At 36.2% G+C, this 25,424-nt stretch overlaps 1 protein-coding gene across 1 annotated transcript in view; it reads right to left on the reverse strand.

Annotated features, from left to right (window-relative positions):
- LOC100012939 (transmembrane protease serine 11C-like) overlaps positions 1 to 25,424 on the reverse strand; it is a 103,543-nt gene that overhangs the window by 61,223 nt on the left and 16,896 nt on the right. Inside the window, exons 3-4 of the mRNA XM_016423223.2 lie at positions 21,424 to 21,542; positions 1,415 to 1,482 (exon numbers count right to left, since the gene is read on the reverse strand). Of these exons, the coding sequence (XP_016278709.2) occupies positions 1,415 to 1,482; positions 21,424 to 21,542 (187 nt within the window). The remainder of the gene's footprint in view (positions 1 to 1,414; positions 1,483 to 21,423; positions 21,543 to 25,424) is intronic.

Consider the following 25,424-nt stretch of genomic DNA (forward strand, 5'->3'; position numbering starts at 1 on the left):
AGCAAATGTTAAAATAATGTGTATAAGCAAAGATGCACCCACCTAGAGAACTGGATTCCATTCTTTAGAAGTAGAGCTGGAGTCTAGTAGAAAAAGTCTGATGCACTAGACAGGCATTTGTAATGGCTGGCAAGATTCTGGAGGCAACACAATGCAATAGAAAGAGGAACTTGGAGTCATGGGACCTAAACTTAGATTCTGACTAGAGCATTACCTATAGAGCCATGGGTAATAATAGCTAGCATTTATATAATGTTTTGGGGTCTGCCAATGACCTTACATATTTGTTTAACCTCTCTATATCTGAGATTCCTCATCCTTAAAATGAAGGAGTTAGATTAGATGATTTGTAATATCCTTTCCAACTCTAGACCCCACCCTAGCAATCTGCTAAATGACAAAGGAATTTATATTACCTATTTAATCTCTACCTCTAGGCTCAGTCCAGCCCTAGACTTTCGGATTAGTCCTCATTCAAGGCAAGGAGTGTGTGTGTTTGTGTGTCTGTGTGTTTGTATATACATAGTCCCAAATCCTATTCTGCTCTGATATGAGTACCCCAATGGCTAGACTAAACTATATTTTGAATCCGTATTTTCAAGATGTTGGTGACCTTATCACTAATACTTATTATCAGATCTTTCTATTGTTAGTTGTTTGCTGATTGCCCTGTATGTAGACTTTTTACAATCATTTACTCTATTTAAGTTTTAAAATCTTTTAAGTTTATATGGCAATTCTTAATTTGGGAGTGTGAACTTAATTTTTTGATGACTTATTTTAATGTAATTTATATCCTTTGTAATTCTATGTAATTACTTTATTACTTTTATTACTTTATGCATTTAAAACATTATTGTGGGAAATTGTCTATAGGTTTCATGTATTAGATTGCCTAAGGGACAGGATTTGAACTCAGGTCTTTCTGACTCTAAGTCCAGTGGTTAATCTACTATATACCACCTAACCACCTTTGTAGCTTTATAGTTTGGAACTCAGTAAATATAGATCTTAAATGCTTGCTTTTCTCTAAAATTTGCAAGTTTGATGGCAAGTGGGACCTAAGTTAGCCCAAAGAGAGGAGAAATCAATGGACCTGCTAGGTTTGGACTTTTCTACAGCTGCTTTCCAGGAAAAGTGGTATAAACTTTTGTAAAATTACTCTGGGTGATGACTCTAATCTAATTGCCTCATTTGGGTTAATTTCAAGCCTCATAGAACTGATTGAGCTCCCTCTTGCTCAGTTGAAATAGTGAAGGATTTAAGACCCACATTTTAGATTAGTTTCAATTCTTTAACATTTCTTTGTTAGTCACACTAAATAACTGGGAAAAGGGGAAGAAGATTCAAGTTGATGCCTATTTATAGATGATACCAGCATGTGGCTACTTGTAATTATGGCTATATTACATACCTGACTTTGACAACGTGGGATTGGATATATTGCCTTCTCAGTTTGGATGCTTGAAATGTTTTATTCATCTATTGAAAGAAAACAAAATGACTAGTATCACACAAAATAACAACACAATGTATCTTAAACGTTAGCCACTTAAAATACCTAAAAACACTGAGGTTGGGCAGTTACATCTGTTTTTAAACATCCTTCAAAAATGCATTCTGATAGTCAGAAAAGAAAAAGAAAACAGATGTCTTTCCTTAGAGTAATATGGCAAGAGTTAACATTTGTGCTGAAAAGGGACAGTACGCATCTATCTGTATTGTCTACTGTCAGCTTTTCTAAGCACATGAATGCAGTAACATTTTAGCTTGTTCTCCCTGCCTCAAGTCTATTCCCCACTCAAATATCCAAGTGTTCTCCCCAAAGTGCAGGTTTGGCCATGTTTCTTCACTCCCCTCCTCTATTTAGTAAACTCTAGTGGTTGCCTCTTACCCCTAAGAACAAATATATCCACTGCTTGTCTTTCCTAACTTGGCATCTTTTTACCTTTCTGTTCTCATACTTTCCTCCCTCCGTGTACTCTATGATCCAGACCCTGACCTCCTTACTCTTCTTTTTATAAGATACTCCAACTTTGACCCTATGCCTTTTCACTAGCTGTGTCCCATGTCAGGAATTCTTTTTCTCTTCATATATATACTTCTCGAGACCCCAGGTTTCTTTAAGTCTCAACTAAAATCTCACTTTGTGTCATAAACCTTTCCCAGTCTCCCCCAATGCTAGTGACTTCCCTCTGAGCTTATCTACAATTTATCTTATATATAAGTTGTTTGCACATCCTCTTCCCCTTTATATTTTGTGCTTCTAGAGGGAAGGGATTGTTTTCACCTATATTTCAATCCCCAACACTTAGCACAATGCTCAGTACATAGAAATACTTAACAAATGCTTGTTGACTTGACACAGATGTCAAGTCCATAGAGAGCAGAGGTTTCACAGACAAAGAAAATGATAGTGTTTCATGTTTTATTACACTTTGCCTTTGTGGATTATAAAGCATCATTTTTCTCTATGTGACCTTGGCGTAGACAGTCTCTCTGTGGCACAAAATGAGGAAGTTGGGCTATATGGATACTGAAGTATCTTCTACCTCTGAATGTATTCAGTGCTTTATTTTCCCCTCAGTACATATTATCAACAGTGTCAGCCTGGGAGATGAAAGAAACCTCTTGAAGAAATACAGTTAGAGAACTGCCTATTGACTCTTTCCCTCTCCCTTTTCACCAACTAAATGACTGCTAGAAAAGTTGGAATGGTCCTGTACTTAAATCCTTCCCTACTTAATAGGCCATGATAATCTTGGACATTAACTATTTTCCTTCATCTAATGTAACATTAGATGACATCTTAGAGACCAGCTTCCACTAACTGTGACTTTCCCTTTGGGGTAGGCAAAACTCTATTAAAAATGTCTCCATTTTAAGAATTATAATCAACTCAAGTTATATTCTGCCAAATGCCTCATTAGCTACATAGCAATTTGTGTGTGTATGTATACAATTGCATCAGTGCTATCCAAAACAATTTAAAAATAAAAAGGATATTGAAATATGTGTTAGATTCCCAAAAGAGCAATAGAAACCAAGATGTAACTCAGCTTCTCTTCTTGTATCCATCATGTTCTCATCTGTCCAGGATTACTGAGTTTTATATTTTCAGAGGAGGATATCTATATCTAAAATCTGTTGTTGTTTGTCCTTTGTTTCAAAGGTAATCACAGACATCATAGGATGATGTCTTGACTTTCATATGAACTGGATTTAAGTGAGGTAGAGTTGCCCAAAGTCTTTAACTTCCCTCTCTTTTTCAAGAGTCATTGAAGTTGGGTGGCAAGACAAAAGTCAGGATGACAGGTGATAGTCCAGGATTCAGTGGATGATCTTGGCATCTTTGATGTCTGACCAAGCTTTAAGACCTCCACACTGCCTGCTTCAGTCACCTTCTCAATTTCTGGAACAAATCATTTTTATCTTCTCATTCTGCTGGGGGAAGTCTTCATATGCTTGGTATAGACATTCCCCTAATTCACTGATAGGTTTAAGGCTTTTCAGTTACCCTCAATATGGTTCAGCCCATCTGCCAAGAATGTTTTTAAAGGAGTGTAACCACAGCACATGCTACAGAAATATTATTCTAGGGTTTAAGGTTAGCCTTCACTTTCATGGATTTTTATAATCTTGTTGGGGAAATAGAATATACACAGCAGAAACTGTTAAATAACACCACCACTGTATGTAATCAAAGTCTAAAAGAGTATAATTAGAAGTCAAAGTTATTGGTGTTTAGACAAGGGAGACAGTGATGTGAGGTGAAGATATCAGGAAAGGTATCCTAGAATCATTGATCTTAGGAGACCCAAGTTATTATCTAGCCTAATTCTTTCAATTTACTAGGGAAGGGTTTGGACCTGAGATTTTTATTGGCAGAGGAACTCCCAAGTGAGGAAACATGCTCTACCAATTCAGGTAGACACAGTCATTGCAACTTGGCATCTCATAGGGATACGCTGAACACTGAGTGATTTGTTCAGGGTCACACAGCCAATCCATTTCAGAAGAAATAAAAGGCTAACTTTCTAGCCATTCACCATACTGTTCTAGGTTACTAATTAATTTCAACTCGGCAAATATCTATTAAGTGCATATAATGTTCATAGAACCGATGATAGGAAACAGGACAACAACAACAACTTGTGTAAGGGTCTCAGAACAAGCTACTGCTGAAACCTGAAGAGAATTCAGGGCTCAAGATTCTTAGTTGTACGTTTTCTACTATAACATCTCTGACAGAGCATTAGACTTGAAAATTGATTAGAATTTGGAAGGGAAAGAAACATTTTCAGTAATTGCAACAAAATGAGGAAAAGACCACAGATAAGAATAAACGTGTCATATTTGGGACTACGTCATAAGCATTTGAAACTAGTGAAAAATAAGGGTGACAATAATGGAGGACATTGAATGCCAGAATGCGAAGCTTGGGGTCAATTTGTAGGCAATAAGAAGACACTAAAGATTTTGGAGCAGGGAAGTAATGCACTAAAGCAGTGTTTTAGAAAAATAATTTGGCAGCATTGCGTATCAATACATAAGATCAAAAGGGAAAGAAAGTAGAGTGTAAGGAGACCATTTGGGGGTTATGACAATAAGGTAGGCATGAATTTTTATGGACTAGATTGGTAACAATGGTAACATAAAGAAGAGGAGAATTGAAAGACAGGATAATCAGCAAGAGATGGTGACTGGGTATAAGGTATATAGGAGAAGGAAGAATCAAAGAGATACTCAGATTTTAAGCTTGAATAACTCACACTGGCTAAGATCAGAAAGTCAGAAAAAGAACATCAGGGCCAAAAATAATATCTTTTCATGAGTGACACACTGCAATGACACTGAGTATTAAAATACTTATTTTAATATGTAGCAGGAAAATTGGTATCACCACCTGACCCCTCCTAAGAGGAACTTTTTTGGGAAGACATAGTGAGTTCCTTTGAATGGTTCCCAGCAATTACCCTAATCATTGAGTGAAAATGCACACAAGATCAGAGGACTTAGAAAAATGGCAAATGGAAAGCCCATTGGTCTATCATATTATTGGAAGGATTATAATTGAGTATTCTCCACTTCTCCTAGGATCTGAAAGGCCATATCCAAGATAAGTGACTTTGGGGAGGGGATAATAGTATAGGGGTAAAAATGGAGTGAGGCTCTATGTTATCTTCAATAGAGTTGGGGATGGGGGTGGCAGTCAGTATCATCTAACAGTATCAAGAGGCATCTAGCACCTAGTAGGAATTGGGCAATAGATAATAGAGTTGGTCAGGAGAAGGGAGAACCTTAGCTTGTTTCTATTAGCTTATTGAATATACAATTGAATTTAGAAAGCAGGTAGGTTGGGGGTGGGAGAATCCCTAGATTTCAATGAATTAAATATAAATTTATATTTATGGCATTTAAAACTATAACTTGCTCCTTCCTTCATTTGTAATATTCTTACATCTTTCTTATACAAATCCACCCTAACAAATGTTTATTAAGCACTTACTATGTGCCAGGAACTGTGCTATGTGCTGGGGATACAATAAATAAAAAGAGAGACCATCCCTGTCCTCAAGGAACTTAAAATCTGAAGATGGGAGAGGACACACAAAAAGAGGAAGGAGAAGCGGGGAGGGATGTGACTGTTAAATTTTAATTGTGGTTGGACTCTGAATATTTATATATCAACTAGGTGGTCACCAGGGATTTAATTTCTAATTCCCAAAATGAATTATTAAAGTAAATGGAATTTATGGTAGTTTATTTATAATAGAGGAAAGATATTAAGGAAGAGAGAAAAGGGGGGGGGGGGAGAGAGACAGAGACAGAGACAGAGACAGAGACAGAGAGGGCCAGGGGAAGATGGGGCTTTCCTGGAGTCTTCACACCTCCAGAAAGCTGGGGTCACTAAGTCAGACTTTCACTCACCAATGGTGACTGTCTAAAAGGAAAAGCAGTCTGAGGTCTCCTGCACAGTTCCTCCAGGGGTTCAGTTCCTCCAGTCTAACTCTGAGTCAGAGATCTTCCATTGAATCTAAGCTTAAGAGGCTGATCCTCTAGTCCCACTCCAAGTCAGAGCTCCTCCATCCAACTCATATCTTGAATTGAATATTCATCCTCTTCTGGCCTCTAGTCCTCTTTTTAAAAATCTTTTCCTCTTGTGTCACTTCCCCTAAATTTCACATCTACCAATCACAGAAGATGCTTTTCTCCAGAACTGCCCACTCTTTAGTTCATACCTTCTTTGGTTAGATTATATCTTTTTTGCTTACTTAACACCTTTCTTGGTTAGTTCACCTTTTTGTAGTTACTTAATACCTTTTTTTTTTTGTAGTTAAAATGGGTAGATCTACTTAAAATACTGAGTTATCACCTTTTGAGGATTAAAATCTAAAAATAAATTGTGGATTACAATTCAATCTTCCCAATAAAGGAAGAGCTAATTATCTTCATTGTTACAATCAGGAGATAGCTAAATCCAATCTTCACATGACACTAGTGGGGACCCTACATGGGTATCCTGATTTGTTGAGATGAAACTAGACAGAACAGCAGTTGCAAAGTGGAATGGGCTGAGAATCCTGTTTCTGCCCTCTATAAAGAAAATTTGGTTCTCCAACCTCCAATCAGAAGTGAGAGACTGAAGGAGGTGGTGTCAATTAAGGATTGAATTAGCAGCATGGTGGTGAGTTTTGTAGTGATGAGGTTCTCCTGGGAGGAGCATTAAAATCAGGAAGGACAGGAATTGTTGAGTGGAGTGAGTTATACTTTCTTTACTTCTCTCCATATTACCTTGGATCCAGCTACACTGACCAGCTTTCTGTTTCTCCGACATAATGCTCCATCTCTTTGTTCCATGCATTTGCACAGACTATCTCCTATTGTTGGAATGCTTTACTCCTTCATCTTTCTTTTTTGATTTCCTTAGATTTCTTCCAAACCCAGGTCAAATCCTACCTTTTCTAGGCAGCATTTTCCAGTCCCCCAAGGCACCAATGGCTTCCTTTCTCTGATAATCTCCCTTCTGCTTTTGTACATACACTGTATGATCTTAGTTATTTAAATGGTGTCTTCCTATCAGAATATATATTCCCTGAAGTTAGGGACTGTGTTTACCTTACTTTGTATTGGAATCATAGGAGTCTTCCATTCTTCAGTTACTAAGTGGAAGAGAATTGGTTTTTGTCATTCTTCTCTGGATATTTCTCCAGTACCTTCTCTCCTGTGTACCTTCAGACAATATGCAAGCCAAGTGGGGAAAGGGAGATTTAACTTCTATGATCATCAAGAGCAGAGAATGGTAATTTATAGCAAAGCACATGGTTGTAAGAGATGTGCTTGGACATAGCTTGAGACTGGAAGTTCCTTGAATTCCCAACTAATGCTGCCTTCTTCATCTTGGGGTAGAAGGGAAAAGAGAAAAAAAATGCTATCTTATTCTATTATTACATTTCATCTGAGAGTACATGCTTGTACTCAGAGAAAACATGCTTGAGAACTATCTGAAAGAATGATGAAGCTACTTCTCCTTGGATCTCTTATAGGGCTCAGAGGAGAAAGTTCTGAAAAAGTCTATTCTCTGAGGCTTGTTAGTTAGTCATTAGGACGTGGATCCACTCACCTAGGGATAATCTAGGGAAATTTACTGTGACCCCTAAGGAATATGTCTATTCTTTCAGCAAGGAGCCAAGTAACCACACCCAACTCTGAACTATGCTCTAATTTAACAAAACTTTGTGCCATATACTTTGATTAACTGAACCTACCAAGTGATTCCTCTGATCACCCCTGCTATATTAGCAAAGGATTGTTTTCAATACAAAAACAAAACAAATCAAAACAAAACTAGTTGACTCTTTAATTGTTCCTGGTTAGTTGTTTTATTTTCAAAAAAATCTAACTCATTTCATTCTCATGACTTAAATCCTTTATTCGTTCAATTATACACAGAGATATTCTTCACCTTGCATAAATGCACATAACAACACCTACCTTAAATAAAACCATTGCCTTTGGTTTCTGAACTGAATAGAAGCTTTATATTAACTTTATTCTAAGACACTATAGTTATGGGAAAATTTATAGGATACTCATGCAATCACCATTTTTAAAAGCTCATTCATTTGGCAGACCATGGAGGAAAAGTTTGTTTGAAGCCAAATGTCATCTCCTGAGAATTCTGTAGAAACCTGTCCCTGAGTACAGATTGGAGCTTTGAGATAGAACTGTAGAAAATGTAATTCTTTTCTCAGAAAAAGAACAAGTCAGTGTATTGTAATGGAAAGAGAATCAGAGACTCTCAGTTGGACAAAGGTCCTTAGAGGTTATCTAGTCTAACCCATACCTGAACAGAAATTCCCTCTACAACATCCTCAAAAATGAATTGGAAGACCTTAGCTTTAATATGTCTGATTAAAAGGAACCCACTTAACTCCTGGGTAGCTTAATCAGTGTTTGAGTATATCTGTTAGGAAGGTTTTCCCTTGTATCAAGAAAAAAATCTTCCTTTCTGCAATCCTAGGCACAAGCCTTAAGTTTAAATCTTGGCTTTGTTACCTATAAGATGTGTCCTTGGGAAAGTCATTTAATCACTGTACTCCAGGTACTATGACAATTAGGAATATTTAAAATTCACCAAGAAGCCAATAGGAACCTATGTTACAATTTTAGACCTTACTGCCTCTTTCAGAGTAGAGACCTGAGTAATTTTAAGCTTTCTCCTTCCTTTCATATTATATACTCAACATGCTTACACATGCACATACACTGAAATGAATGTCTTTCCATCAATCAAAAAAGCCTTTATTAAGCTCTTATTATATGCCTTGGCTATCAAGTACTGAGGTCTGAGGACAAAAGAGAAACAAGTTGTTACCTCAAGATGCTTACCTTCCTGTAGGGGAGACAATATGTATCTGCACATATATGAACACACATGTACATGCCTGTATATGCACACATGTCTGTACATCTGTGTGCATATGTATTTATATATTACATGCAAGTAGATCTTCCTTAGAGCGGAAGGAGCTCTGGATTAAACAATGTCACCACCCTATAGAAGTGAGTTAGAGGAGGGTTCAGGACCATATATGGTGTAGGAGATAGCTTGATATCAGTAACTGAAGAATGAGATCAACAATTTAAACACTGAAATTCCTTCCTCTCTGGTGTTGGAAATATTTGGCTGGCTTGGTTGGCACTGGGCATGTCACAACTTATCTGCTTCAGTATGTACAGTAGTGCCCAGGAACTCCTGCATGTCTGAAGTTTGCAGAGGCTGACCAAGAACAATTGTTGGCTCTACTGGGCAGAATGCACCAAAGGGGAGAGAGATTCTATGAATGTTTCAGAATGTCACACCATAAAACAAAGCAAAGTAGAAATATAGCCCACAAAGAAGAGCAAAAAGTCCAGAAAAAGAGTCAGTTTCTTGGAACAGGAATCCAATCTCTACATATACCAGCTTCTAAAGTAAAGAATTCAATCAGTAATGTAAAAACCACTCTAATAACTTGATCTCAAATTATATATACAAATATATGTTATATATATATATCTTAAGGGCATATATTAAATTTTAAAAAAATTAATAGGAAAACCAATTTTGTCAAAGTATGGATGCAATCTTATGTTATTAAAAAGTCACAAGGGAGTCTTTATGAGAGATAGCATAAATCTAACTTTTATCTGTCAATGACACAAAAATGTATTGAGGACCTATGGGGTTCTATTTTTTGCTTCAGTGACATATACCTGTCTCATATTTTCACATATGGAATGATTTTAGAAATCATGTAATTCTTAGGTATATCTGCCACTTTGGATATAGGTGCTAATTGGCCCTTATTTCTCCTTAGATTCTCTCTTTCTAACCTAGAAATATGCTTCTCAATGATTAACAGGTTGACTTGGAAACCTACTGAAGATGGAATGATTGTCCTGTGGTATTGTACAGAATTCTTATTGACCTTGGGCATTAAAGTCTTGATTTCTCTAAACTTCAGTCTCTTCATCTGTAAAATGTGGATAATAATACTTATATATATCTTGAAGACTTGTTTTAAGAAAAACACTATAAATTTTAAAGTAATTTATAAAGATGAGCTGCTTAGCTATATTATATATCTGTGGTCATCTACCTTTCCATTATCTCTATCCATTCATCTATCTATCTATCTATCTATCTATCTATCTATCCATCCATCTGTCCGTCCATCTATCTATCTAATCATCTATATGTGCCAGGTACTATGTTAACACATGGGGATACAAATAGAAGAATGACCCAGCATTCTAGTAGAGAAAGAAAGAAGGAAAGAAGCAATTTTTAATGCCTCATGTAATAGGCCCTTTAAGTAAGTTCTTTATCTGATACAACAACCTGTGAGATAGGTGCTCTTAGAATCTCCTTTTTACAGTTGAGGAAACTGAAGCAAATAAAGAGCTATGTAGCTTGCTCAGTCATCCAGCTAATATGTGATTTGAATTTGAATCTTGACTTTGGACCTTGTGTTCTATTCATTGTGTCATCTAGCTGTACATCAAAAAAGAATTTTTGTGAGGAGAGTTCTCTTAGTCTCATGGTGTAAAAATGGCCAGTTAGAGATGTGGGGTCTTGATTCTGGGCAAGATTATATGAAAACTTACCCATGAGGGTTCAGTGCCCTAAGGACAGAGCCCAAGGTTCTATTAAGAGGGGAATGAGGCTTTATGTAGTAGGATACAAGATGCAGAATGGAAAATATATTTTTGGACATGGGCAAGGTGGGAGTTTGTTTTGCACAAAGATTTTCTTTTTCTTCAAAAATGAGGAATGGTAGGAAGGGGAGGATAAAAAAGATATTTTAAGCAATAATGAAGAGGAAAAGAAGGGGATTTACTAAGAAAACATTTTCTTCCTTCCTCAAATATCTTTAATAATTTGAACTGTATTTTAGAAACAATAATAACTTATTAAAATGAAATGTAAAGGACTAAGGGTAATAGTGGTTGTTTATTAATTTCACCTAATTCCTTCTCATTATTGCATATTTTCTCAGTCATCTTCTTAGCTCTAGGACCTCCTAACTCCTAGGTCTTGTTATAGTGAAGTGTCACCACTAGGATCCAACCATTCTCAATTTCTAACACTTGTACCATTAACTCCTTGGTTGTTAAGATATAGTCATAGTAGAGTGGTCAACATGACTGCTTCTTAAAAAGAGAAGGGTTGGGGTTAATGAGCACTGTTTGCTGATGTTCTCCTGCAGATCAGTTGTGCTGTTTGATAGGAGTAACTAAGTAGAATGGACCATCTTTGGAGGTGATAGGTTTCCCTTTCTTAGAAGTCTTTAAGCAAAGATTGGTTATCCACTTAGTATATTGTAGAAGGAATCATGAGACCCCTTCCAACTCTGAGATTCTGTGATTCATGCATTATTCTATTATGCATCAGTTGCATATTATAATTAAAACACAAGTAACTTCAAATATAACCTTATATTTATGTAATCTACAGTGGCTGACAGATTCCACAACATTGTGCTGATATGCTAGGAAGTAATGTGAAATTCAGTGAAACTTCTTATCTTCTTTTCTCAACCTAAATCTCTAGATATTCAAAGTAAACTAAAAGGGAGACCAGTATACAACTTTAAATTTCTCTTGATTACCTCTAGTTTTAATGATCATCATACACATATATGTATTTATATATATATATATATATATATACACATACACACATATATATCTCAGAAATTGATGTGGAGAGCATAGTTTAACTGAGGAGGAGTTTCCTCTTAGAAAAGAGGAACAGGTCTGAGTCTGCCCAAGGATCATGGTTTGGGGTGTTTTATTTTCCCTTTGTTCATAATACTTTCCCTTTATCCTTTTTCTTTCTGGAGACTAGGGCATGGGGCAAGGAAATTACCTAAGCTGGCATTGTTTCAGCCTGAGGGGGAGAAAAAAGACATAATCAAGATTTTAGCCCTGGATAAGTTTATGTCCTCAAACCTTTTCCCTGATCTTTTCCAGAATTTAATAATGCTAGTTATTAATAAAATACTGATAAAACTTAGATCACTAACCCTAGAGTTATCTCTACTTGTTAGGATAGGATAGAGATAGAAATTCCTGACCTCAAAAAATTGATTAAAATGACTTTCAACCCTCTGATTTATACTCTTTTTGAAAATAAAAAAAAAAACAGCAACAACAGAACATTTAATTCAGAATAATTACATTTTTGGTACATCTTGGTATAAGAAGAAAAAAAAATTAACCAAAAAGAAACAAGGGTTTGAAAGAGAGTGGAAAGAAAAGTTTTAATTCACCAGTTGCCTGCTTTTCTTTAGTTAAGACCAGTCTCAAACTCCTTAGCAGGATTTTTATTAAAATTTTTATTAAAAGGACATGCCAGTTAAAACTAATAGTTGACTACTTATTTTAGATTCCCCTTCAATCTCTACTGCTTTTCTGCTCTGATCAATTCTCCTCTCTGTTCCTGTCACCCTCATTCCAACTTTCCAGATCAGAATAACCTCACTTGGTCTAGTTCAAACTATGATAGATTCTGTCCTTTTCTCATTTGGGAAGAGAAGTTGACTTTTTTCAGCCACTAAATTATGCATTTTAAGTAAACCTTAGAATGTCCTCTTATCATACTCTATAATTAATGTTGTTAGAAGCATAGTACATGAGGTTATTTCCTAAAACTCAGTCTTAAAGCAGATTCAGTGGGCAATCTCATATTTGACCAATGGCCTGTGTAATAACTAGTGCATACTTGTCCAGTGGTTGAGGAAGGAGCAATGGTAATTTGTGAGTTCTGAAAACTCAGGCTCCTGGTTTTTCTTAAGGAAGCAGCATATCCAATAGTGAAAAGATTTAGATTTAGAGTTAGATTTAGTTAGATTTAGATTAGATTTAGAGTTAATTTTCACGGGTTCCCACTTGGTCATCTATGTAATGTTCAGCAAGTTGCTTTAATTTGCTGAGCCTTAGGACGTCATATGTCAAGTGACAATAATCCATATAATTCTTCATGATATTCTTGCTTTTCTAGTTCAAAATGTTGTCCTCAATGAAACAATATTTCTTTTTACTTAGTGTCTTCATGTTTTCTTACAGGGGAAGCATAAGATAATTTTGTCATATTTCATTCATGTCAGACTCTTTGTGATCCCATTTGGCATTTTCTTGGCAAAAACATTTGGGTGGTTTGCCATTTTCTTCTCCAATTCATTTTATAGAAGAAGAAACTCAGGAAAACAGTTAAGTGTCATGCCCAGACTCACCCAGCTAGTTAAGTATCTGAGGCCAGATTTGAACTCAGGTAGATGAATCTTCCTGACTTCATTCATTTCATTCTGTCCACAGTGCCATCTAGATGCCCTTGCCAAAGTAAATTTTTAGCAAGAGATATTTGGAGTAGTGAATAGATTTCTGGATCCAAAGCCAGGAAGGCATTGGTTCAAGTCTCATTTCTGATAATATAGGCCATGTGACTCTATTCACGTCATGTCACTTGTCAGTGCTTTAGGTAAATTTATAACATCATTAAGTTGCAGAGAAGGTGTTAGTGTCTTGCATGAGTAGAGGGAGTTTCCTCCCTTAGGAGTCCCTGTAACAATAAAATCACAGGTCATGCCTATTCCTCCTACACTATGACTGTTTGGTACATTTGTTTGGTATGTCTTATTGCTAATGATATACACCTCCAATTCGTATATGCTATTATGTTTAACTAGTGTAACTTAGGAATGGAGCATCCTTGGCAATAATTATAATACAGAGAGCATCATTGTGCTTAATTAAAATGGAAAGGAAGGTGTGTGAGGCCAGTTACTCAGAAGAATGTAAAAATGACCTGAAGACAAACGTGAGCAATATCTGGCACCTCCCTTTTGCTAGGATTGAGTTCTGAATTAGAACAAAGAAAGCCCATGGATTCTAAAGCAAAATACCAGGATCATTTGAATATACAGATGAAGCTCTTGACCAAACTATTTTTCAAGTACTGCATCAGAAAGCAAATATGCTAATTCTTTTAAGTGAATGGGTTCAAATTTAGCAAAGGAAGATGTTTTGTCTATGTACATAAAATGGAATTATTTCTTTTTTTAAAAATTATCTTTATTTTATTCCAGTAACAAATTTACACATAAGTTTCCCAAGGTCACATGATTCATGTTGCCTCCTTCCCTGATCCCTCCCAACCTCCCAGAATTGACAAGCAAGAAGGAATAATTACTACTTAAATAATATGTTATCTTATTATCATATTATGTTCTATAATTTACAGAAGCATAGTATAGTGGAAAGTGGCTCAGAAGGAGATCTAGGCTTTAATCCTAACCCTGCCTTTTAATTGCATGACTTCAGGCAAGTCATTTTCTTTCTCAGGGTCTCAGTTTCCTTATCTGTCAAAGTAATTTTTAGCTATAAATCTCACAATTGTTGGAACAGATGATATTGGTACTTAGGATGGTGAAGCTCCTTTTTATTATAAAAAAAAATAACCTCAATTGATTCATATTAAATTCTAGTCATCAACTTTTAATTTTAAGTCTTAGTAAAACTCAAGAAAACCCAGTATTTTCAACAACCCTTAAGGAATTGTCAACTTCTTCCCTTCACTTATTAGATTCTTGGATGATTTCTACTGGGTTCACTGAATTGTCAGTACAATAAGTCAGAGAGTCACTCACTCACTTGGTTCTTTTTGTTTTCCTAAGCATTTTTGTGTCCACTAAAGTTTTCCTTTCCTACTTTGTCCTGGTGTAGATGAGATGCCATTTTCCTATAGGCTGTGCTAGTGGACCATAAGTTCTTGCAGATCCTAGAAACCCGAAAAGACTTCAAGTACAGGTCCAGTGATGGGCTATTCACATCTCTCCTCTAAAGACCAGGTTAGCTGAGTTCAGAGAAGCTCATCATTAGGTTGTCCAAAAGGGTATGAATTTTTTGGTTATAGCAACTCTCAAAGATCATTTACTCATTCATAAAAGAGCCATAGTCTGAAACATTAGGAAGGAAGGGTGTGCACACAAAGTAAATCATCTCTCCTTAAAATATTTGTTTATTGGGGGCAGCTGGGTAGCTCAGTGGTTTGAGAGCCAGGCCTAGAGATGGGAGGTCCTGGGTTCAAATCTGACCCCAGACACTTCCTAGTTGTGTGACTCTGGGCAAGTCACTTAACTCCAATTGCCTAGCCCTTATCACCACTCTTCTACCTTAGAACCAATACACAGTATTGATTCCAAGATGGAAGGTGAGGGTTTAGTAAAAAAAAAAAAGAATATGAAAAAAACCACTTTCCCTTATTCCAGTGTTATGGAGACTTATGACTGCTGTTTCTGCTCACTTTGAGGTAGCTGGATTGGAGAAAATCTGTGCAAGCATTGGAGGACTACTTTAGTACTGGATTTAGAGGTACAAGTCCAAAAATTAGTTATAAAATTTTTCCTAGATGCTCATTATCACAGATTCCAACTTTTTTACATTTCTCATGGTATCTGCTACATGTTGAGAAGGTGTATTCATTTCAAAAGGTACATATCAAACATTTACTAAGTGCTGGGCAAAATTCTGGCTGATGAAGGAAAGACAAAATGAAATAATCCCTGCCTCCAAAGAACTTCTTGGGGTGAGGGTGGCAGCAAACATGCTTAAAGGGGGGTCAAGATATTGGAAGAAAGGCAGCAACTCAGCTTAATTCACCCAACATTCCCCTGTAAGCAACTTTAAAAGAATTTCTCAAATTGAATTCTGTTATGGCAGAATCAACAAAAGGATAGAATGAGGCATTCTTTCTATCCAAGATAACTAAGGAGCTTGGCAGGAGTAGTCTGTGACACTGGCAGTGGCAATATCAGTAGCAAGCCTTGGAGTCAAACTGTTGTAGAGGCAGCATTTTTGGGAGCTCTTAGCCCATGGCCAGTAAGGGGGTTGGACAAATGGCCACAAAGAGATTACATGGGCCCCTTTGTGAAGATTGGGTACAAGACTCTGTTGTACTGTTTATACTCAATTCCAGGTTAAAATTCTAGCTCCAGGCAAAGAATATCACCAATTAAGAGTATATAGAACTATAATAGTATATAGTATGTACAACAGCTACATAGCAGAATGGATACAAAGCTGAATTCAGGAAGACCTGAGTTCAAACTTTTCTCACTTATTAGCAGTGTGACCTTGGGCAAGTTGCTTAATTTCTGTCTGCCTCAGTTTTTTCATCTCTAAAATGGAGATAATAATAGCACCTACTTCTCAGGGTTGTTGTGAGAAATAACATATATATATATATATATATTTATATATATAATTTATTTATTTATTCATTTTCGGTTATAATAACCACTTTATTTCCCTCCCTCCCCTCCACCCACCTTTTCCGCAGCCGACATGCAAAGAAATAGCATTTATAAAGTGCTTTGCAAACCTTAAAGAGCTATATAAATCCTAGCAATTGTTTGTAGTTTTCCTTAAGAAAAAAAAAAAACTTACTCTTTAGGAATATCACTATAACATTTGTGGAGGATGGATTTGAAAATGGGAGAGACGAGTTAGGGAGATCATTAAGAAGGCTACTGTAATAGGCCATATGAGAGAGGTGATGAAGGTCTTTAGTGGCAGCAGCCATGTGAATTCAAAGAAGGGAAGGATGTGAAAGTTATAGAGGAAATAAAACCATTAGGATGACATCTGATTGGCAATGAGGGGTAAGTGAAGAGTTGAGGATGACTGAGGTAGTAAATCTGGCTGATTAGAAGGCTAATATTTTCCCTTGACAGAAAGAGGAAAGTTGTTGGGTAGGTTTGGGAGGAAAAATGATGAGTTCTGAGTGTTCTCAATTTGAGCTGCTTATGACATGTCTGAGTAGAGATTTTAAGCAGGTGTTTGGTAACTGGAGCTCTGGAGAGAGATTAAAGGCTGGAACACTTTTAGTCTTCACTATTGCCCTAGTCATTCATTTCCACTGAAATACTACTAATTTAATACAAGAAACTAATTGAACAACAAGGACAGTGCAGTTTTTAGGTCATTTAACAAGACAGGTAAATAGGATCCATGTTTCTCTTTTGTTAGCCATATCACCAATCGCCTATTTCCCACATCTTCTACTGCCTCCAGGACATCTGAAATTAGATACCTCATCAGCGCTTCAAATTCAATAATATCTAAAACCTCATGTTAAATTTTGGATTTGCCTGGCTTGGAAGGTGGAACAGCTGTGTCCTAAAGGTTTTGCCAAAATACAGCTGCCTGTAATTTCACAGGTGTATTTAAAAGTATTGAGGTATTTTTTTAACTCTAGTGTCTTGAAACCAGTTTTAGAGTCACAGTGAGTCAGCAGTTGTTCTACAGGAGATGTTCAATTTGGCATGAAGCTGTGCGACATTTTTGTTGAGTGTTTAAAATGGAGCTAGGGAAGAGTGAAGACTGAGTCGCAGATAATGACTACAGGTAGAGTAATTTAAATGATAATAAGACTGTAATGGTGCTAAAATAATAGAACTCAATAAATTTTAATAATTTCAATCCTCTGTTCCTCTTATAGGTTGGATGGTGGGAACAGCAGGTATTGGATGTTGAATGTAGTACATATACATTGCCAAGACACAATCACTGAATTGCTATGCTATGCTGACATATTTTTTTAAGGAAAGATGACATGACAGTAAAAGATTGGATGAGAATATTATGAAGATAAGACTGTTGAGAAAAACCAAGATTATAACTAAACTTAAAAAAAAACAGAAAGAACATTGACAGGAGGATAAAATAATGAAGAGAAAGGATAAAGTGTTTTGAAGGACTTGGGAGTCCTGGAACCCAGTGGCAAAGTCTAGAGTAGGGGAAAGCATTTTCAAATGAAGTGGATATAGGAAGAGTTAATATTAACACAATGGTGGAGACTTGTATGTTTCATTTTTGAATAAAGTTTTGAGACTGTGTGGCTTCTGGGTTCTAGTGACCTCCATAAATCTACTTATCTCTTTTCCTTAGCTATTTCTATTAGTGACACTCATTCTTTTGGTACCCCTTTCCCCATGTTATCTGTTAATCTTCCCCCTTTTCATCTCTTATATCAACTTTTATCAATATGTCAAGTCTACCTGTGTCATAAGTATCTCTTAGATCTGTCCCCCCTTACATCTCTGCTACCACTTTAGTGTATTTTGTTTCCAGAAGTTTATATTATTGTAATTGGTTACCACCAAGTCTTCCTATTGACATTTATTTTCACCCTCCAATCTGTCCTTCCTTCTACTGCCAAACTAATTTTATCACTTCATAGCACTTTTACTGAAAAACAAAAACCCCTCTCTATTTCCCTGTTGTCTATTGAAGATAATACAGAACTCATCTGCTTGGAATTTAAGGCATGCTAATGTTTGCTATCACCTTTCACTGCTATTCTTATCTGACTATGTCCTTCTCTGTGTGCTTAACAAGCTGTGTTCATCTGTGGGCCAGGGTCCCGTGATCCCTGAGGCAAATACATTGGGAGACTAGAGAAAACTTCAGTTCATGGACATATTGACAGAGCTCTTGCTGATTGTGACAAAGTGATAAAACCTGAGCCTTTGAGACCTCACGTTGCTTTGATAATGCAGCTCTATCTATAGTATGTTCCCTCAAAATGTAAACCTAGCAAAGCATAGTAATACCCAGTGCAACAAAATAATAAAAATTTCCAGGTTCCTAGTTCTTCATGCTTTTACTCATGGTATCTACCTCCCATGTGTAATGCTCCCATTTTTTAGCTTCATTGATTGAATTTCTTCTACCTTTTTGACTCAAATACTAGATCTTCCAGACAAGGATGTCGTACTGAAATCTATGGGTCACATATTGATTTGGAAAACCATACATAAATATTATTTATGTTTTATTCTATTTTTATTTTATTAGATATTTCCCAATTACATTTAAATTTGGTTTGGGCAACACTTGGGAGTGTTGATGCCCAGCCTTATTTGACACCTTTGATCTAGGCTTTCTCTGATTCTCACAATTAATATGACATTCTCTGGAACTCATAAAGTACTTTGCTTTATATCTTTGTAATACTTTTATTATTCATTTAAAAATTATAGTGATATGTAAGTAACAAGATTGAATGAGCCCTTTGAAGGAATTCTAGAGAACATATATACAGAGTTCCCCTAGAAGCTTCTGAGGACTTTTTGAAAAGATAACCACTCACCCCAGTTAATTTGTGCTTTCAGACTTGTCTATCATTGTTTATTATTATTACTCTCATCTTATGTCCTGCTCACCTGAGGGCAGATTCACTGTCAAGAATCTCAACTTGAATTCAGATCTCAAAGTCTTTTTTAGCTTCCTGAATAATTTCTTCTTGGGAATTTTCTGCCTTCAAATTCATTTTGACATGGACCTACTTTATTAACACAAAACTCACAAAGTTCCCACAGCTTTGTGGGCTTACAGGCTATAAAGGCTATACTTTTTAAAGAGGCTTCAAATCCATTTGATTTCTTGTTCAAATGAATTGAAGAGGAAAAGTCACATTAAACTAAGTCTTGGAGCTTCTTACTTTAGCCTCATATATAGTTTGCAAAACCTTTCCAGGCTTTGAGTAGACCCTAAAATGGCAGTCTTTCACAGACAATTTTCTACAGAGATAAAACATTTTATAGTCAGACAATCCACTTAAAAATATGGAGAATATAAAGTCCCTCCATGCTGATTATTTCTTTAGGAAAAAAAAAAAGGATTTGAGTCAGCAGGTTAAAATGCTGCCATAATGGTTTTTCTCCAATATTAGATGTTGCAGTCCTCATGTTATAATCATTCAAGGCTCCTTGAAATATGTAACAATTGAGATAACAACATCTTTAATGTGAAGAGATCCTTGTACAAGGTGTTTGTCACTCTCCTTGAGGAGGTGTTCAAGAGTTCAAAGCAGTTGGCCTGTGGCTGACAATGTTTTTCAAGTGCTCTTGTTTGTAGATAGCACTGCAGTGGTTGCATTAATCCCCAAACCACTGCAGAGAACCTCCTAGATTAGAGCTATAATCATCCAAAAAGAATTTGGCCTAATTATCCACACAGGAAAAAGAGGCTGCATAGTAAGATGTAAAAGGTTGGCTCTAGAGTCAAAGGACCTGGGTTTGAAGTATGGTTTTTGATCATTAATACCTCTGCCACTTGGGGCAAAATACTTAATGTCTTTGAACTGCAGTTTCCTCATTTATAAAATGAGACACTTATATTAGATGATTCCTAATGTATCTTCTAGATCAAAATCTATGCTCTTATAAAAAATCCAACTAAATGAAGTATGTTTATCATCCATAAGAAACTGTGCAATTAGGTTGACCAGCCATTCAGCTGGCCCATCACCATAAATGTCTTGGTCAAACAGAAATGAACATAGAATTGGGCTTATTGAATAGGAGGAAGATGGCAGGCTAGATCACTTTTGAAATGTTGTACAATGCTTTTAATGACCTAAAATGTTTTCCCCTAGGAACAAAGGCTCATCTTTTTGAAATCAATAAGCTTTCAGTGATATGATAAAGCTACAAGTCAAGGAATATTAGACGCTCCAAATAATTAAAATTCAGTGGCACCTAAAGGGCATGGAAAAGGTGCATCTTGTCAATGAAGAATTACATAGGAAAGACACTATCAAGGGTAACATTGAAGTATAATTAGAAAAAAAAGAGAAGCATAACAGATAAACAATGGGCTACATTCAGAGGAAGACTCCCAACACATAGAGAAAACTCATGGAAGATATATGGGAGGACACAGGCAAGGGATCCCATAAGCGGGGAAGGAATAGATAGGTTATAAATTGTACCACTGGAAAGAATATACATATCGTTGAGATAAAAAATCCTTTGATGTATTTAAAAATTAAGATTTCTGGGCATGGAGCCAAGATGGTGGAAAAGGTAAACAGATCCACCTAATCTCTACCAAATTACCCTCCAAAAAACTATGACATAATACCTTAAAATTAATTCTGAATAAGCATAACCCACAAAAAAGATGGGGTAAAATAAATTTCAGCCCAAAACAACTTAGAAGGCTAGCATGAAAGATCTAATGCACCCTGCACCAGAGTGGGAGAAGAGTACAAAGCTGCCTACCATGGTAGGCCCCACCAAGGCAATTGGCCTTGGGGGCAGCTGAATCAGCAGCAAAGGCTACTGGACATCTGAGTAACAGATGGTAAGGTGGGGTCGGACAGTTGTTTAGAAGGTGATTACAAGGGTTCCTTTCTTGGCCCTGTGTACAAGACTCCTTGTGTTACCTACCTCACAAGGTTTTCATAAAGAAAACACATTGTAAATCTAAAAGTGCTATTTTGATGTATCATTATTTTTCATAGAATTTTTACCACTTCTAAAGTCAATGTATGGAAGAGTAAAAAAGGCAAAAGAAAATGCAACTTACCAAAGACACTATCCTTTCATTGAGATCTATGTATTCTTGAGAATATGGCTTGTCAAACTCACTGTCATATTCAACATTATTAAGTTTAAAGCTGATGTGGTAATAGAAAGGTGTTTTACCTGTGAAGTAGAGAGATCAAAATTAGTAATTATATTGCTTTTTTATGTTTAGCTACTATTCCCATGGAATAAACAGCATGTGAAATACTGTTGATTATGCAGAAAATATAAAGCTGGTATATATATATATGCATATATATATAACATGATATATTATGTAATATATAAATAGAGTTAATGTAGCATTGTTAGAGAAATAATTTCTCTCAAAATTGTGATATGCTTAATAATGTGTTCAGGATGTTTCTAAAAATTAAAGTTCTAAAAATTAAATATACCAGGATTCAAGTTGGTTACATTTGAATACAACATCATGTCAGTCGTATTTGTATAATAATCAAATAAGCAATTATTAACCAGCTTTTCTGTGCAAAGCACTCTACTAGGTTCTGGGGATACAAAGACAATCAATCAATAAGCATTGATTATGTTCAGCCACTAGAATACATACTAGCTATGCAAAGAAAAAGAATGCAATGAATCTTACTTGCAAGGCTATATTATAATAAGTGAGATAGTAAAGATGCATATATATCCATAGCGCATAAATACAAATAAGTAGAAAATTGTTAAATACAAATTAGTTTGAGAGGAAAGACTAGCATTTGAGGATATCGGGAAATAATTTGTTTAGAAGACCTTGAGCTACATGTTGAAGGAATGCAGAAAATCTAGGCTTGTAGCTCAACCAGTAAATAAGCCCACAGGTATAGAAAATCGTGTTGAGTGTGAAGAATAGTCAGTCAATGATCACTTATTAACTGCACCAGGGATACAAAGAAAGGCAAAAACATTTTGCTTAGTGAGGAAGAAAATATACATATAAGCATATATAAACAAGATATATACAGGAATATGATATGTACAAAGGTCTGTTTAGCTGGACTGAAGAGTATGTGGAAAGGTCTGAGGTACTGAAGATAGTCTTGGGACTAATTTGTGAAGGGCTTTAAAAACTGAACAGATGAGCTAATATTTGATCCTAGTGATCCTGTTAGACTGTAAGCTCCTTGAGAGCTTAGACTGACTTTCACATTTCTTTGTATCTTCAGTTCTTAACCCAGTAGCTGAACCATTTATTAAGTTTCTACTATGGTTCAGCTACTATGTTAAGAACTGGAGATACAAAGAAATGTGAAAGTCAGTCTAATTATATTTTGGACATTTTAAATTTGAGTGTATCTGCGATGACTAGATGGAAATGTCCTATAGGCAATTGGAAGAGAACTGGACTATATACAGAGTCTGGGAATCATTCATATATTAATTAACCCCATGGGAGCTGATGTCATCATAGGGAGAATGTAGGGAAAGAAGAGCGGAGAGCCTAGGACAAAACTTTGGAGAATACCAACAGTTGTGATCTGGAGGAGGAGCCCATAAAGGACACTGAGAAGGAGCTATTGGGTAGAGAAGAATGAGATAGTAGTGTCATGAATGACCAGAGGGGAGACAGACTATATGAAGAGAAAGTCATTGGCAGCAGATATGTCAAGATGGATGAGGACAGATAAAAAAATTCATCAGATTTATCAGAGAACATTGGTAACCTTGGAGAAAGCAATTTCATTCGAGTGAAGATGTCAAAAGCCAGATTGTATTAAAAAAAAAAAGATGTCTGCTTTTGAGAAATTTACATAGTGTCATTGGTAACAGCATGTAAACATATAAATATAATACTGCATTCTAATTCTAAGGTCATGGTTAGGAATGGGGAACCAGAAAACCTTGTAGTTTTTTTTTTTTTAAGTTATAAAATTCTAACTAATTGCTTGTGTCATCGAAAAGAGGATTGTCCATCTAAAAATGCCTTTGTATGATGTCAAAGCATCTTGTTGGAAAGTATAAAATTCAGATGATGTTATAGACAGTTTGTCAACTGGATGCCAAATATTCAAGTATGTGTGGATTTTAGATGACTGCTTAGACTTATTAACCACTTCCCAGAAAGTTTGACTTTGTGTAGACAACTTTGGGATGAATTCTCATTAGGTATCCAGCCACTTTTTAAAAGATGTGTTTAAAAGAGGAGTTAAGTAGCTAGGAATTAGGAAACAAGTATTCAGTTACTCTATATAGTTTTAGTAGGTACTGTACTTGTTCCTTCAGGATTGTGGTGACTTAAAGGAAGCCTCCAGAATTATACAAATGCCAGAATGATGTAGTTAATATCTGGAGTGTTCTTTTTTAAGATAAGGATTTACAAATAGCTTAATCAGTAAAAACATTTTCTAAAATAAAGTATTACAGACCCCATAAATTAGCTAATTTCTATTTTGATTTTGTTAAAAAAGCAGTTTCACCAAAGAAAGTTCTCCTGTGATCTGTAAAATAAATTTGCACATAAAGCAGTGTTGTAAATTCAATGTAGGATCTATGTTTTTTTTCAATATATCATTATTCTTTCTACTACCTTAGATACTTGAACCCTATTCTTCATTTTATTATGGAATCTTAGAAAGATTGAACTGGAAGAGACACCACCAGAAAACACATAGTCTAATTTTCTCATTTTAGAAATGATAAGAAAAGCTCACAGAGGTGTGTGGAAAGGAAACTAGACTAACAGTTTGTGTGGGGAAAGGTCCAACTGGGAGTGGCAGTTGGGTCTTGTGACTAGCACTTGCTTCCTGCTGGGGGAAGACTTGCTTCCTGGGGTTGGAGGGGAGAAGAGCTTATCAGCCCCATCTGGAGTGGCATGCTCTTCTTGGTTCAGCCGGAAGACAAAGGCCTCTGAAGGTCAGATTTGTTCTTGTTTGCTTTCTGTCTACTGCTAAGATTCTGAATTAGAACAGAGAGTAGACGGGAGTGGGACAAACCCTCCGCCAGCCTCTAGGGCCTGGCCCTATACTCTGAAGTTAAGGAAAAACTCCAATTCCAACTGGATTATTAAACTTTATATTATTTGAGTTCGCAGTCAGATAAGTGGACTATCTTTTCTGGTCATAGAGGGAGCTGAACTTCAGTTTCGGTCATTCAAAGACAAACCGTCCTTATTGGACCCCTGCTGTTTCCTCTCAACAGGGGGCATCTCCCTCCCTTGCCTCACCAAGCAATATTCCCTCTCTCCCTTTAACTCCTCCTTACCCCTATACAAACCTCCCATTATCCCCCATTTATCCCCCTGTTTTCCAATTTCCATTTCCCTTTCCAATAAATATTACAGGTTTTTGGCAGAGCCAGCTAGGTTTTCCAACCTATTTTTGTTAAGAATTTGGGAAAAGGAAGCAACTGGAGGTTTCAGAGAAGTTAGGCCTGCATACATTTCAAAAGCCTGTGTGACTGTGAAAAGTAACCATTTTGAGAGCAGTGCTGAGTGCAACTAATCTGCCTAGTGATACCACGCCCAAAAGAAACCACTCCTCCTGAAGGAGGAGGGGACTCTTAAAGGGCCAGACTTAAAAACATTTTTTTCTGTTGCAAAAAGCTTTTCAAGATACAAGACGGCAAAGAAACTATTACTTGCCATGGGTAATCTAGCCTGGATTGCATATTTCTTTTATATGTTTTTTGACTTATTGTTTGTCAACATTCCGGATTATATTTCTTTTTTGCTTAGCATTTATGAAAGTTTGCAATGGCTAAATATAAGTATGTATCGCTTGATTTCATTCATTTCCCACATATGCTGGAGCATTATTTGTAGTAACCAAATTATACTATGCCCTAAAAGATAGGTGTGCATCTAATTTTTGGGGAAAAAGCAAAAGATAATGAAATGGCTGTGACGATTTTAGCCATAAAAGAGGAGATGATGCAACTAAAGGAAATGATTAAGCAACTGAGTGAAGAGATACAATGTGGCAAAGGTATTAACACACAACAAGACATACCTAATAATAACAATGTAGTTCAGTAAGAAAATACAGATGGGGCTGAAGG

This window comes from Monodelphis domestica, chromosome 6 (assembly GCF_027887165.1).
Source record: "Monodelphis domestica isolate mMonDom1 chromosome 6, mMonDom1.pri, whole genome shotgun sequence".
NCBI lineage: Eukaryota > Metazoa > Chordata > Mammalia > Didelphimorphia > Didelphidae > Monodelphis > Monodelphis domestica.